The sequence below is a fragment of the Nuphar pumila genome, chromosome 7 (assembly GCF_984573655.1).
Source record: "Nuphar pumila chromosome 7, dmNupPumi1.hap1.1, whole genome shotgun sequence".
Lineage (NCBI taxonomy): Eukaryota > Viridiplantae > Streptophyta > Magnoliopsida > Nymphaeales > Nymphaeaceae > Nuphar > Nuphar pumila.
The window spans coordinates 33,773,316-33,790,408 of record NC_143255.1 but is presented as its reverse complement, the minus strand read 5'-3'; the positions used below and the strand labels follow the sequence as shown (position 1 = coordinate 33,790,408).

At 34.2% G+C, this 17,093-nt stretch overlaps 1 protein-coding gene across 3 annotated transcripts in view; it reads left to right on the top strand.

The window, feature by feature from the left end:
- The first annotated feature begins 409 nt into the window (after positions 1 to 409).
- The window catches only part of LOC149831840 (uncharacterized), an 86,637-nt gene continuing 69,953 nt past the window's right edge, over positions 410 to 17,093 (top strand). For all 3 annotated transcript variants that reach the window (XM_090014175.1, XM_090014174.1, XM_090014177.1), the window contains exon 1: positions 410 to 803. In XM_090014175.1, the coding sequence (XP_089870301.1) occupies positions 669 to 803 (135 nt within the window). In that variant the 5' untranslated portion in view covers positions 410 to 668. The remainder of the gene's footprint in view (positions 804 to 17,093) is intronic.

Genomic DNA, 17,093 nt, shown 5'->3' with positions numbered 1-17,093 from the left:
GTTTTCTTCCATTTTTTAGAAATACTGCTGCTTATAAACCCACCACCATCTGTGCCTGGGCTGAATATTGTCTGAAACTATTCAGTAATGCCAGGCAACAACTCAACACCTTCAACCATCCTGCTTTCAATTCTCATGATATATTTTCAATTACCACAACTTATAAGTGACTAAAATAAGATGAGATTGGTCACTTCTGGAAATGGGTGTCTTGGGGCCTCCACGACAGGTTGCATGTTTTGGTGTTTGACCATTGAAACTCAATTCATATGTTCCTTTACAATGACTGTACAAGTTGGGTGGTGTCAGCTAGTTGAATCAAAGTGGAGTTACATCACAATTCACAATGCTTGTTGTGTTTGCTTTTCTCCTCCTGCTGCAGCGGTATGCATCTTATGCTTATGTTCTTTTGGATTTTTTGTTCTATTCAGTTAATTGTTGGGCATTTTCTATGTTTATAATGGTTTGGCATTTCCTATGTTGGTAGTTCTTTCAAATAATTCATTATGCACACAATCATCTCGTTTTTCACAAGCCTACTGTTAGTATACTTCCATAATATTTTTATGCTTTTAATGGTTGACTTGTAAAAATTTTAAGGCTTTATCCAGTTTATTCTTTATTCTCCTTTTTGTTTATTTGAGCAGACTGATGAAGGCACCACGCCGATGTTCTCTGTTCCACGCAATGCTATTGTGGAAAATCCATATACTAGCTTACTTTTGTGTTCTTGTGCATCATCAAATCCAAGGATGAAAGCAGCTCCTTCCGCATTGTCCTGGTGTCAGAATCTTATAATTGATGTAATGGGCATTTCATCTTTATTTTCATTTCATTGCTTAATGCAATTTCAGTTTTAGAGCCTACTCTGAACATTATGTTTAATAGAGACATGATTTTTTTTAAATGCTTCTAGTGTATCTTTTGTTAAAATATATGTATATACTTATATATATATAGTATATTTTTTACTCATTTTATTTTCTGTTATTGTTAAGGGTATTTTGGTCTTTTCTCCTTGTACTAGAATCTGTCCTCTAGGGACAGTCTTTTATTATTTATTTATTTTATTTTATTCTTGGTCCCTTTCCCAAAAGACCAAGAGCTCTTTGGGCATTCTCCCAAAGAGTCATTGGGGCTCCCCAACGGTCATTTTTATGACCATTGGGAGATCTCAATAGCCTATCTTAGTGTCTGTTTTGTGTATAAATAAGGGTTGAACCCCTTTTGTATAGCTAATGCTTCTCTTAAACATTTATGCTTAATAAAGATGAATATTTTTTACATTTTGTGTTTTTCTATTTAGTTCCTTAATGTTTTATATGCACGATTGGCCTTTGATGGTTATTGTTTTGTCCTATAGTGGATTTGTGCTTGTGCAGATTGTGTTGCGATCTTGTAAGTCCTTAATGGCATTGGTTTGTGCTTATGCACTTTTGTGATCGTAATCTTGTAAAGCCCTTAGTGGCATTGTTTTTGTATTTTCTGTTATTTTATTACATGGTATCAGAGCCAAGAAATTCTTCTTGACATTTTGCCTCTTGTGGGTCTTGGGATTCTTCAGTTTGAGTTCGTGCTTCGTGAATGATTCATGATCGTTGTGTGGCTTGGATTCAAGAAAAATATAGACCCGGTATGTATCTTATATCATTAAGTATTTCTTGTGTTATCTATTCTATGCATTATGCATGAAAAACACTTATTTTCTTTATCATAATATATATATATATATATATATATATATTTGTTATTATTGTTAAAATAAAATAAATCTCTTTAAGTGGTTTTTTTTAATCATTGTTGGACTTGTTTTTTTATTAAATATCTTACAAGACTTATTTGTTTATTTTTGAGAAATTAGATATATGTATGTTTTGAAATCATGTTTGAATCTTAATTTTTCAAAACTTGCTTTATTTGATATATATGTATACAATCGTGTATGCTTGAGCGTGTATTATTGGCATTTAGATGTTTTATTTGAACAAGTCATGATTATAAATGTCAAATCATGTTCATATTGTTGAACTTGGTTTTTTTCTTTTTTAAATTGTTATATATTTTAAAATAATTTAAGATATTTCAAAATAATGATATTGTGTATTTCACAGGTTTAATTTTATGAAATTTTTCTTGAACTTGTGTTTAATATTTCTCTTTACTCTTGGTATATTAAAAGTAGCATATGAAGTGTTAAAAATTATGATCTAGCTTATAAAATAATTTTTATTGATATTTGATCCTTATGCACTTATGATTGCCTTACATGATGAATAAGATTGTTTGTTCGTGCATAAGGTATTGAGCATAATTTTTTATGGGAAGTCATTCACTTTAATAAATGCCTTTTATGGATCTTGTTTGAGACAATAGTTATGATATTAGGTGTTTATATTATTGATCCGTTTTATGGTATTTATGATTATGTTATGTCTCATGGCATTATTTTACATACTTTGCATGTGATTTAAATATTGTCTTGCATACTTGGTTTTTAATAAAATATTAAGTTGAGAATCATGAGAAAATTGTGTTTTTATGGGAGTTATATGTGTTTATCTCATGATTCACTTTAGTACTTGTCTATTATTGATGGATGTGTTTGTCCACTTAGATCTTTGGCAGCCATATGTGTTCTTGATTAAAGACTCTTGGTTCATTGTATACTTGTTATATATAAAATATAAATTTTTATATTCTGCCCTTAGTGCCTTAAATCTATCACTTGCATATATGCTTAAATTTGTTCCTATGCATGTCTTTTGTATAAGATATGTGGCTTTAAGTTATTTAGATTATTGCTTATAGATGAGTTCTTTTGACATTGATTGTCTCATAATAGATTTGTAATTTAAATTGAGTTATTTCTCTGTATAGCTTGCTTATATTAATGATGCTTATAATTGCATGTCTTATGATTGCACTATATTCAATCCAAGTTTTTCATCTACTATTATTGGATTTGATTTGAAACTTTTTTTTTCAAATCGATTCTTATATTTGAACTCACTTGTTTGAAAAATGATTTCTGTGAGTATTTATTGTCTTCTTATTGCATTTGTTGTGTCCATCACTGAATTTTATATGATGTATCATTTCTCTTGACCTTGTTATTTTTTATTCAAAGATGTTATTGGGGTGAGTTGTGTGCACCTCGTTTTATGTCAGTTTAGATTGTCAACTTATGGTTTAACTCTAACTGATAGTGGTTTGATATCTGGATCTGAGTGTGTTGTATCACTCATTTCTTATATGACCATTGCTATTATAGATGATTGTAGCTGTGTTTATCTGTAATGACTATTTATTTTTGAAACCATGGTATGTCGAAAGATGGTTAAAATTGATAATTTTTTTTATAACATTAGTGTGTTTTCATTACAAGCTCTCTTACCTTTTGTGTTTTCTCCTATTATGCCTCTTATGTAAGTATCATTATATGTAGACATGAGATGTTTATTCACTCCTTTATTGTGTTTTTAGCCCATTGTTGGCGTTTTGATTATACTCTTGATCTAGTCGCTAATATACTTGATTTTTTAGTGTCATTATATGTAGACAAAAGATGTTTATTTATGTGTGATTTTAGCCTATTGTTGGCATTATACTCTTAATCTAGTCATTGATATACTTGATTTTTTAGTGTCATTATATGTAGACAAGAGATGTTTATTCACACCTTCTTATGTGATTTTAGCCCATTGTTGGCATTATACTCTTGATCTAGTCGTTGATACACTTGATTTTTTATTGTCATTATATGTAGACAAAAGATGTTTATTCACACCTTCGTGTGTGAGTTTAGCCTATTGTTGACATTATGCTCTTGTTCATCGTTGATAAACTTGTGTTTAAGTGTCATTATACGTAGACAAGAGATGTTTATACACACCTTCGTGTGTGTCTTGTAATGAAACAAGAGTGCACAATCACAATACCAACGAAGGGCTACACAAGTTTACAAATATACTATGGTCTCTAATGGACCGATGACAATCTCATAAAAGAGATATACAAAAGCACAAATTCCACAAGAGCACAAAGGCACAAAATCCACAAGAGCACATTATAAAAATAGATTTTGTATCAACACACAAAATGCTTTAAAAAAGCATGTCTTACATAGTGGGGTGAGCCTCTATTTATAGAGCCTCACATGCCTTAAGGGCTTTTGAGTTTACAAATAAAAAACAAAAAATAAAGAAAACAAAAAAGACTTTACCTTCCCTATTGGACTGTACTAAATTACATATTATTAAATGACTAAAATACCCCTAATATACATATATTGTATAAATATATGTATATTAGTTAGGTATAAATATATACACAATATTTTAACACTCTCCAAACTTACGGTGAAATCATCGAAAGTTTGCTAAGAAACAAAAATCTTGGTAGAGGAAGAGCTTTGGTGAAGAAGTCCGCAATCTGAAACTCGGACTGAACATATAGTAAAGTAATTGTCCCCTTCAAGTATTCTTCTCGAACATAGTGGCAATCAATCTCAATATGTTTCGTTCACTCATAAAATGTGTGATTGTTGGTTATATATATGACACTTGTTATCACAACATAATTTTGAAGGTTCTGAAACATCAACACCCATATCTGAAAGTAATGATCTCATCTACACGACCTCAGTTGTTGTTGTAGCATCACCCTATACTCAGCTTTCGTGGAAGATAAAGACACAATCTGTTGTTTTTTGCATTGCTAAGAAATGAAAAAATCACCTACATATACACAAAAACCTGTAGTTGAGTGACGGTTATTGGAATCTTCTCCCCAAATCAGTATAAGCAATAAGATTTAAAGATGATAAGAATAACCCTTTAGATATAGTTTTCTTGATGTATCGAACTATTCTTAATACGACACTCATGTGATAAAGATGTAGGCGCATGTTGAAACTGAGTTACAGTATGTACGACATACACAATGTCTAGCCAGGTAATAGATAGGTACATTAATGATCCAATAAGTTGCCTATAAGGAGTTGGATCATCTAATAAAACTCCATCTTTAGCTCTTATTTTAACATTTATCACTTCAAGAGTATCGACATATTTTGTGTCTGTGATTCCCGAACATGCAATAATATTAGCTACAAACTTGATTTGAGACAAAATGTATCTTCTTGGCGAGTATGCTACTTCAATTCCTAAAAAATATCTCAAAAAACCAAGGTTAGTTATATCAAAAGATTTTTTAAGCATAATTTTAATTTCTTCAATTTTCTTTTGATTATTCTCAGTGATGATCATATTATCAATATACAAAAGCATAATGATAAGTGAGGTACCTGTAGATCTTATAAAAAGAGCAAGTGTCAGTATAACAGGATTTAAATCCAAGATTCAACACAGTTCCACTAAAACGATCATACCATGCTTTAGGAGCTTGTTTAAGCCCATATAAAGCTTTTTGAAGACGAAGAACCATTTTATTTTCAATAGTCAGACCAGGAGGAGGATCCATGTAAACTTCTTCATTTAAATTTTCATTTAAGAAAACATTGTTAACATCTAACTGATATATAGGTCATTTTCTAATGGATGTTACTGCAACTAGAGCCCTAACTGTGGTCATGCAAGCTACTAGAGCAAATGTTTCCTCATAATTTATTTCATATTTTCAAGAATATCTTTTTGCAATTAATCTTGCTTTATCTCTTTTTAGGGACTTGCCACTCTTTATTTTGACTTTAAATACCCATCTAGATCTTATTGTCTTCTTTCCCTTAGGAAGAGGTTGGACTGCCCATGCATGGGCCTTGTGTAATGCATTTAATTCTATTTTCATAGCTTCTACCAATTCTTTTATGTTTTTAGCTTCTTTGTAGTTAGATGATTCATGATATAAATTAATTGCTAGAAGGCAAATCCTATAGTTTGGAGAAAAGGATTCATAGGAGACAAACCTATGGAGGTTTATGTATCCATTCAGATCTTCTAACACTAGATTCTTCAACATTTGTTGGTTGACTATACCTTTCAAAAGCACATGGATGCTCCCCATTATCTCGTCTAGAGTATTGTAAGAGGTTATGAGCTGGTTCTCTTTCTTCACTTGGTCTATTAATAGACTCAGAATTATCAATGTCATTATTATCAATAATTTTATTATTTGATTTAGGTAACAAATCAAATACGAAGGCATACTCAAATTCTTCCTTAAGTTTTTCACGATCAAATCCATTTTCATTTTCAAGAAATGTTACGTTTCTAGAGACATAAAGTTTATCATTTTTTGGATCATAGCATCAATAGCCTTTTTTATTTTCGGCATATCAAAGAAAAACACATTTTATAGCTTTAGGAGAGAGTTTGTTATATTTTTCAAGAAGCACAAAGCATTTACATCCAAAGACCCTTAGTCTTTTCAAATCGGGAGAGATTTTAAAAAGTTTTTCAATAGGAGATTTGTTTTCTAAAGTTTGAGAAAGCATTCTATTTATTAGATATATCGCAGTGAGATCAGTTTTGGCCTAATTTTTTTTTTGAATTTCTTTTGAAATGAGAAGGGCCCTGGTCGTTTCAATAATGTGACGGTGCTTTTTTTCGAAAATATCATTTTGTTGGGGGGGTCGTAGGACAAGATCTTTGGTATAAAATACCATGAGTGTTTAGATAGAATTGAAATTCATTTAAAAGAAACTCTCCCCCGGACTCGGAGAGGAAGATTTTAATATTTGTTTTAAATTGATTTTTAACGAGATTATAAAACATTTTAAAGCATGAAAAAACTTCGGATTTGAGTTTAAGAAAGTAGATCCAAGTATGTCTATTAAAATCATCTATGTAACATAATATGAATAACCACCTTTTGACATAACGGGAGCGGGACCCATACATCTGAATGCACTAATTCAAAGATTTCATTAGTCAAGGAAGTTTTAGATCCAAAAGGCATCATTTGCATTTTTCCAGGTATACAATCTTCACGTACAGATTCTTTATCCTTACAAAATTTCTCCAAAAATAGAAAATGATATAATTTGGATATACTTGGGTATCCTAATCTTTTATGCCAAGGATCTAAATTAATGTCTTTGATATGATTACAAAAAGAGTTTTTGGGTAAACATAAGGAATCCATATAATAAAGATCTCTTCTTCTATAGCCTTGCCCAATCAGCTTCCCTGATTGGAGATCCTACACCCAACAAGCCTTAGATAAGAAAAATACTTTATACTCATAATTAGAAATTTGAGATATCGAAAAAGGGTTTAAATCATGGTTGTTAGTCGAGGAAACGAGAGCAGGAAGCAATACGTGTAATACCCGTAAAAATTCTATGGGTAGTTTTATTCATATTGGACCCGAGATCCGTTACTTGGATCCAAAAAAAAAAAAGGGGGAATATACCTATATATGAGTGTTAAAAATATATATAATAACAATATTTAATAAAGAAAGAAATAAAATTTTTGGGTTTGATTCACAGTTGGACCCATTTGGATCCAACCTGTGGATCCACCTTTATAACATGATCGGATCCACATTTAAAACCGAACCCGGATCCACGTTAGGCTGGATCCAACGCCATAAAGCCGACCCGGATCCACGTTAGAGTGGATCTGGCATTGCGGGTCACGGTTCGGACCCGGACCCAGACCCAGACCCAAGCTCTATTTTATAAAACACCCGAAAACAAGAATCGTGCCTAGGGCACGATTCTTGCAAGTTCGAAAAGGGAGGGGGAGGTTACAGCAAGCGTAACCGACTCCACCTTTCGCGGAGGGAGGGCCCTCGTTCGATAAAAGGGAAGGGAGAGGGTCTCGCCCTCTTTCTCTCACGCTCTCCTGCTCTCGGCTCCCTCTCGTCTCTGCCCTCCCTGCGTGCGACTGCGCCAATGCCGCATCTCCTCATCACCCTCTCGATCGGCAGCGCGGCTGTGGAAACAGTAGGCCGATCGTCGACAGCAGCCTCCCGATCGCGCCCTTCACGGTGGCAGGAACTACCGGAGTCGATCAACCATCGTCTCGCGATAGCAGTCTCCGATCGTCGGAAAAAGCACCGGAAATGTAGGTTTTCCGCCTCTCTTTGTGTGGAGTATGGATTGAATCCGCCTGTGCGTGGGTTGGTCAAGGGGAAACTTCGAATGATTACAGCCACTGCTAACCCTAAACCGAGAATCACAATTTCTTGGATTTGGGGGTTTCGGATTTCCTTTATGAAGGGGGTGTTGAGTTCAATGTCTGTTACCGCTAAGAGGAATGCTTGGTTGAAACGTTCGATCTCTATTATTGCCAAACCAGTAAATGAAGGGTTTTCAGTAGTCTGTGTGGGTGTGGATGTGGTCCTATTGAAATTTTCAAGGTTACGAACTCCCTGTGTTAATTGTATATGTATAACCGAGTTGCACCTTATAGGGGTTAAGGTGGCTTAGTGATGCTTATGTATTCCAAGTTATGTTTATTTGAAATTTTTGCTTTTCTTTGTCAGATATTACCACACACTCAGGATACGTGCTCAGTCAGTTTAGTTGCATTATAGATGTACAAACACAGACATGCTCTGCCTTATCTGCTATGCCATGATAATTCATGATATGTCTGCCTATTTTCTATGGATATTCATCTGATTAACTGAACTCCAAGCATGATCAAAGAGTTGTTAATGTGTTGTTTTCCACATGGAAATACACATGAACTGAATCTGCGTAAAATATTGTAAAAGAGAAGTGGCCTCAACAAGTTGAATTGTTGTAAATTCAAGTGTCATTATGCATTAATTGTTGGGAGGTTTAATGCATGCTCACTGACCCATTCAGAATGTATCAACCAATTGCTCCGTTATGATGATAAACATGTATATGTTTGCTTCAACGAGTTTGAATTATTATAGATCCAAGTGTCATTCACGAGTTAATTTTGGAGTTTGATTTCATGATTAATAACCCATTCATGTTGTGTAGATCGATTTCTCCCTTATGATTATAAACAGTTATATGTAATGGCAGCATAAGATAGATCGTTCACAATGATGTACATTGTTTGGTTGTTTTTGTTGTCCTAACATGATATGAAACCATACATACTATACATTGAAGATGTTCAGAATTTTTAAGTATTTAGTTTGGTCGAATACAAAGCTTTATTATTCAACTGTAACCTGTTTCAACTGCAACCGTTTACTGTTGATATTTCTAAATATGTTACATAAATCGTATTTCCAATGTAACGTACATCTATGGTAGTTTGTACTGTATTCTTTTTATTATTCTGATATTCCTGTACTTGGTTGCTGAACATGCGAAGACTTATCTCATGCACATGTTGGGTTCGAGATTAGTAGGCTCTAGTAGGGCTGTAGAGTTCGTTTTCTGTAATACGTCACTACCCGTTTGGGTAGATATGTACACTGCTCAATCATGTTAACTGAAACCTGCATATTATACTGAAATAGAACCAAGAATGGAGTGAATGAACTGGGGCATCAGTGTTGTGCTGTAGAATTGGTAACATGTGAGATATTTGATGTCTGTACTAGGATGTTGCTTGTATTTGGGGTCACATTTAGTTACATGTAGTAGCAAGGAGCAACACATATTTGGAAGATTCAACATAGGGACCAAGAATAGGCCTATGGCCTTTGTAATTGCAGAAGTTTATATCTACAACATCTTCTCATAATACTCGATGAACGCATATCTGTTGTTTATGTTACAACAAAATATGCAATTTTAATATCGGCAAATCCAGGTTAAAGTAACAAGATAGAAGTACAATTTAAATCTGTTAGACCGGTTTATTATGACAAGATTAAAAACATAAAGTTGGACAAACATTTTGCTCGAGAAAAGATTGGAGGTGAGCTTTAGGCTAAAATTTTTATTTAGAGATTATGCAAATAACAAATTGGTTTACTAAGATCCTTGAAGGGGTGGTGTTAGTTCTAATGTTGAAAATATTTTTTGGTAATATCTAACAATGGGATCTGTTACATAATGGCTTTGATGTATGCTAAGGCATTTATGGAACTTTACTGAGAACCGGTTATACACAGTGAGATCAACCTAGAGGGGGCAGCTATTACATTTTCCTCTCTTGTTGTTGTCATCTAGCCTTCTCTCTTCTTTGATCTTTCATATGAGAGGTCTTATTTTGATATAGGCGCATACATGATATGAATGTGAGCAGCCTTGAAATTTCAATTGCTAAAGCTGGGTCATGTTCATGTGAGTGGATGTTAACACCTGAAAAGGTTTCAGGTGCCTACGTTGATGGGACATGTTTATTTATCGTGCATTTATGGATTTGGTTGAGTACATGTGCCTACTTGGAGTCGATGTGTGTTTAGCATGTAAAGTCATGCATAAATGTTCTCATGTACTTATGAATTATGGATGAATGCATGTGTGTTAAGTGATTTCATGAAAGCACTTGCACATGGATGGTGAATATATGCATATGATTGTGGTAGCTCATGCACATTGTTAAATTGGTATGAATGAATGTGCATTTGGAATCATGTTGGTATTATTGCATACATTGCAAGTTATGATTTTTGCATACGATGCATCGATGGTCTAGATGAATCATTACAGGCCTGGAGAGCCTTAAGCTTGGGTTTGCTTTTTCTTGAATTGGTTGAATGCATCGCAAAAATCATACTTTATATTATTGTTCTATATTGCACTGTTCGATGTGTTTCCACGGGCTGGAGTCTCGTGATGGTTCTCGCAGGGGTTGATGCGAGCTTTTGCCTTGTTTTTGCATGTGAAACTGCAAAACTCAATAATTGGCTCTTAATAAAAAGATAATGATTAAGAACAGTGTAATAAACAATCTGGGATATCTCATTTGGAGTATGAGAATCTTAGAGATCTGGTCTTGGGAAGACTGTGAGGATACAAAAACTCCGTGTGCTGTAAATTTGTCCCCTGAACCCGATATTGAGGTTCTTTCTCCTGACCACGGTTTTAGGGAGAGTCCGCCACTTTACCCGGGAGTGGTGTGTTAGTCACAACTGTGAGTCTGTTTTGGTATACCAAGAAAGTGGCGCCAGTGGATGCTGTTTTCCCTGGTGTCCCCGACTTTGGATGTTGTTTTCCAAGGTTCCGATGGATGATGTGGTTTCCTGATATCGGTCGAGGGCTAAGTTTGGAACCCGGTAATAAGATACAAATTGTGTGTTAAGCTACCCCGGAAACCTTACTTGACCTCGGGGTTTGTACCCGTTTGGTGTATCCGCGGGCAACGATAATTAAAAAGAGGAACTTAAAGCTGCGTGCATTTAATAGGGCATGCATATAGAAAGATAAAACTTAAATGAAAAATAATAAGAGGATCCATGCATTTCGCATAAGTCATGCATTTTTCTGCTATGCATTAGAACATGCATATGTTATCTATTTTTTTAATTGTTATATGTTTGGTGGAGGCATGATGTTTAACATTTGATATATGTTAAATGTCTTGTTGTACTAAAATTGTGCATCATGGTATGGTTTAATATTTCTTTATGCATAATAGACGTACCCTGTGGTATGAATGCGGACTTGAATTATGAATTGTCATAATTGCATTTCTCTGAATAATTGTGTGGATTCCTATTGTGGTTGTGGGATATATAAATGTTGTTATTGATGTTACCTGTCAGTTAACTTCTGGTCAATCGTTGACTGTCATAGTTATACCTTTGTTTATTTTTGGTATATATACTGAACATTATACTTGACACCCATATCACATACTGGATTCATGATGTACCACATTAAAAGTTACGGATTTCCTACTTAGACAGTTGTAGTCTAATTCCTATAAATTTCAAGTGAAGAATTGGAGTTAGGAGCGGCTGCAGAATGAGGCTCCGATCGGGATTTTGGATTTACTGTTCCAAGGATAGTGTGAGAACTCTGATCTAAATTTTCATTGATATTGGAATGAAAAGAATGTTTTGGTCTTGCTCCATCTGTAATGTTCTGGAATGCTTAGCCCTACGATATGACTTGTTTCCGCTGTATAAAAAAAAATTCTCAAAATTTGGGTTAAGATTTCGGGGCGTTACAATACGGGAAGCAGAAACGGGAAGCGAGGGACTTTCAAAATTTTAGGAAGCAGGAAGCGTGGGATGACTTAAATGTGAATCCGGAATCGTCTCGGAAGCGAACCAGAAGCGACCTAGGAAGCGAGGGAGAAGCGAAAAAAGAGAAAAAAAAATTAAAAATAAAAAAAAATGGAAAAATGGGGGAAGCATGGGGGAAGCGTGTTTCCCAAAAAAACTTGGCGCTTCCCAGTGCATTTCGAAAGCGCGACGTTTCGCGCTTCGGAAACGCGCTTCGGGGAAGCACACTTCCCCACTAGGCTAGGCGCTTCCGGTAACTCTGGTTTAAATCTAATTTTGGAATAACCCTCATATTTGGATAATTTTTTTTTTATAGATATTGTTGAGGTTTCTTATAGTTTTAACTTTCAAAGAAGTACCATTGGTATTTGATACACATGAAAAATATGAATTAGTGCAATCAGATAATAGAGCCTCATTATGAGTCATATGAAAAGAAGGTCCCGAATCCATCCAAGAAGACTTACTCGGAGGAGAAAAAGAGGAGATGGTGGCACCAGATGTAGAAGAAGTGACTTTAAGAATTTGTGAGACGACCTCCCCTATTTGGGCAATTGTTAAATCATTGAAGTTGCCCCCTTTCTTTGATTCTTAAGGTTCTTCACTTACGACGGCCACTTTCTTGTGCTTGGGACAATCCAGTCTTATATGTCCCGGTTCTTTACAATGATAACAATTAATTTTACCCTTGTATCCTCCTTTGTATTCTCTCCCATTATGTCCTTATCTATTGAATTTTCTTTTAAAGTGAGGTGGTTTATAAGTTTTTACAAAATTTCCGGGTCTTGATATTGTGCATTCCAAGTCTTGTTTCTTCTTGACAAATTTGAGCAATATCCTCACTTATAGAATGAGTCGAAGTCCTATGAAACAAGGATTCTGGTCGGAGACCATAAAGAAAAGAGAAAAGGTTTTTTTCTTTCAACTTGTAATTTTTTCATTTCAATAGTCAAACCTTCCCAGTTTGGTTCTAACATAGCTAGTGTTAAAATATATTGTTATATATATATATATATGTATATATATATATTTTGTAATACCCACTAGGGGTAAAATAGACTTTTCACAATGTAACACACATATCCATTAGGGATATGCTTTTCTTTTTCTTCTTTTTCTTTTTTCCTTTTTTTATTTTCTTTTTATCATAATATGAGGGGTCCACCATATTGGACCCCTCCAACGGTCATAAATATGACTGTTGGAGGGGCTCCAACGACTCTATGAGAGTCCCTCCTTGGGTCCCTTTTGTGTATAAATAAGGGGCTTTGCCCCATGTAATTTTGAAGCTTGTTTAAGCTTTTCTCAATAATAGTTCTTATATTTTTTAGCTCTCTTTCTCTCATTTTGTGTTTGTCCATTGCCACTTTGTGGCTTATTGTATTTTTGCCCATTAGTAGCACATTGCTTGTATGCTTGTGTATCTCTTAGTCACTTAGTGACATTACCTTTTCTGATTGGTGTTTTATGCCATAGTATTAGAGCATTGGTTGTGAAAGTATCATTGGAGTACTCTTATGTTTGAGTAAATTTTAAGGTGTCATTCTTTTGTTCTTCATCAAATTCCTCCAAGATGGCCGACAATACAAAGATTGATCTGTTATTCAAATTGAATGGAACAAATTATAGAATGTGGGTGGCTGTCATGGAAAACAACCTCACAAGGATATGTATGTGGAACCATTCCGAAACCACAATTGAAACTTACGATAAAGGAGGGAAATGAAGAAAAGCCCTTGAATGAAGAAGAGAAAGCTAAAGCTATTCAAGAGTAGCAATCTAAAGTTGAAGATTGAGAAAGTGAGCATGCCAAAATATTGGCATGGTTCATGAATAATGTGGAGCTCAAAATATGCGCCAGTCTTACCAAATTCAAAAAAGCAAATGAAGCTTGGTTCTTTATGAAATGTATGTACACTAAAAAAGATCTTGCTAGACATTTCTTTTTGCAACAAAAAATAAGAGGAACCAAGCAAAAGGACATGAGCATTAGAGACTACTATAGTGCTTTATCCCTATTATGAGATAAACTTTCTCTTCTCAAACCACAATGGGAAGGAAGTGTTATTGCTATGAGGCAAGAGAAAATGGAGAGAAAGAGGTTTTTTTAATTTATTCATGGGCTTCGTCTAGAATTTGAACAATTAATAGGGTCCCTTCTTCATAGGGCCTCTACCCCTCTTAGTGAAATTTTAGCCGATTTGTGCCAAGAACAAACTCGCTTGGCTCTTAAGAAAGATATCGATGAGGTCCATGCGGTATCTAGACTGGAAAATAATATGAGGACATACAAATCTCCTCACTTTTGAAAAAATAACAGTGGTGGAGGAAGAGAAATTATTTGTATCGGGTCATCTTCGATCGGATTGTCCTAAGGTCAAAAGAAATGTAGCTTTCGTTGGAGAGTGTCCAAGAATTTAAGTGAAAAATAAAAAAGAGATGGAGATATAAAGGATTCCATTGCACAACTTATCGAAACTCTCAAACAATTCACGAGGATCAATTCTTCCACACCTTCCACCTTCGGTGCCACAATCTCATCAAGTCCCGGTATGTCCTCTTGGATTCTTGATTCAGGTGCCTCTTTCCACATGACTCCGAATGCATCTCTTTTATCAAAACCAAGTCTCAATTCTTTTAAATCCTTCGTTTCTACGATCGATGGAACATCATTAGATGTTGAAGGAACGGGAAACCTTGAAAAAGTTTATGGCCAAAAATTAGAATCATTCCAAAACTTAATTTAAATCTTTTTTCAGTCTCTCAAATCACATATTTTGGATGTAGTGTCTCTTTTTCACCAACCAATTGCTATATGCAGGATCTCCGGTCTGAGAAGCGGATTGGGCAGGGCTATAGAAGAGAAGACCTATATTACATGGATTTTTTGTCTTTGCCATCCAAATCTTTTTGTAATAATGTTCAATCTAAAGATCTTAAGACTTGACACAAAAGGCTTGGTCACTCTAGTATTTTCAAGTTGTATCTTTTTTCATTTTTGAAAAAATTTTATAATGAAAAAACATTTACTTGCAATGATTATATCCTCAGGAAAATGTATTCGCTTCCGTATCCACATAGCAATTTTATTTCCAAAGACCATTTGAACTAGTATATTCAAATGTATGAGGATTGACACTTGTTATGTCTAAATGAGGTTATTCCTATTATTTTGTTTTTATTGATGATTTTACTAGATACATATGGGTTTATTTTATCAAAAACAAATCTGATGTCGTTTTCAATTTTAAAGAATTTTATACTTTCATTCAAAATCAATTTCAAAACAACATAGCCATTTTTAGATATGATTCCGGAGGAGAATACATGTCAAAAGAATTTCAAAACCATCTTAAATCAAATGACATTATACATCAAAGATCTTGTCTAAAAGCTCCCCAACAAAATGGTCTTACCGAGAGGAAACATAAGCATCTCATTGAAACAACAAGAACTGTTCTTGTTTCTAAAAATGTTGCAAAAAGCTTTTGGGCCTAAGCCACTCTTACTGCAACTTATCTCATAAATCGAATGCCTTCCTCTTCTTTAAAAAATCTCTCCTTTTGAGAAATTGTTCAAAATATCTTCGGATTTTAAAAGATTGAGAGTTTTTTGTTGTAAGTGCTTTGTTTTTTTTCAAGGACAAGATAAACCAGCACCAAAAGCTCTTGAATGTGCTTTTATTGGCTATGGTGAAAATAAAAAAGGTTATAGATGTTATGATATCCAAAACAACAAACTTTATGTCTCAAGAAACGTAACATTTCTTGAAGAACAAAATGGTTTTAAAATTCAAAAGTCTAAATAAGAGATTGACTATTCTTTTCTATTTGACTTATTACCTAGAAATAAGTCTAAAAGTGATTTAATTTGTGATCATACTTGTAATGACAATTCACATCAAAATATTGATTTATCACATCAAATTGTTGATTCTCACAATGAAAATCCTAATGATATACATGTGTATACTCGGCGTGAGGGTAATGAACATCAAAGTGTTGTCGATATATACTCTCAAGATATCTCCTTAGAAGATCAAGTTGAAGAAACCCAACCTAGGCGATCTTCTAGGAATAGTAGACCTCCTCAAAAATTCGTGTCATATAATTCCTTTTCTCCAAATTATAGAACTTGTCTAATGATGATACATTCCTACCATGAGTCTTCCAATTTTAGTGAGGCTAAGCAATATTCATATTGGGTTGATGCTATGAAACTTGAACTAGAAGCTTTTAACAAAGCCAACACTTGGACCATCGTAAGTCAATCATTAAGCAAAAAAACTATTGGATGTAGATGGGTTTATTAAGTCAAAAAGAACGATAGGACATTAGAAAGATATAAAGCTAGGTTAGTTGCTATAGGATACACTCAACAATATGAAATCGATTATGAGAAAACCTTTTCCCGTTGCTAGGATGACTAGTGTAAGAACCTTGATAGCTTTAGCATCTATTTAACAATGGCCTATCTATCAACTAGATGTTAAAAATATGTTTTTAAATGAGAATTTTTGTGAAGTATTTATGGATCCTCCGTCGAGTCTTGAGATTGGTAAAGAAAAAAATCTCAAAACTTAACAAAGCCCATTTATGGTCTCAAACAAGCTCCAAAAGCTTGATATGATCATTTTAGTAAAGTTGTTCTTGCTAATGGTTTTACCTCTTGTTATACTGATACTGCTTTATTTGTTAAGTCTGCAAGAAATCACATAACTATCCTATTGTTATATGTCGATGACATGGTCATCACTGACAATGATAAAAACGGAATTGAGCTTATTAAAAATATTCTCAAAAATAATTTTGATATGTTTGACCTTGGATTTCTAAGGTATTTTTTAGGGATCAAAGTTGCATATTCTCCTTGAAAGTATGTTCTATCTTAGATGAAGCTTGCATCATACATTATTGCTCGATTTGGATTAACTGACGAAAAGAAAGTGAAAACTTCTGAAGTAATCAATGCCAAGATGAGAGTCAATGATGAAACTCCCTTAGAAGATCCCACTACTT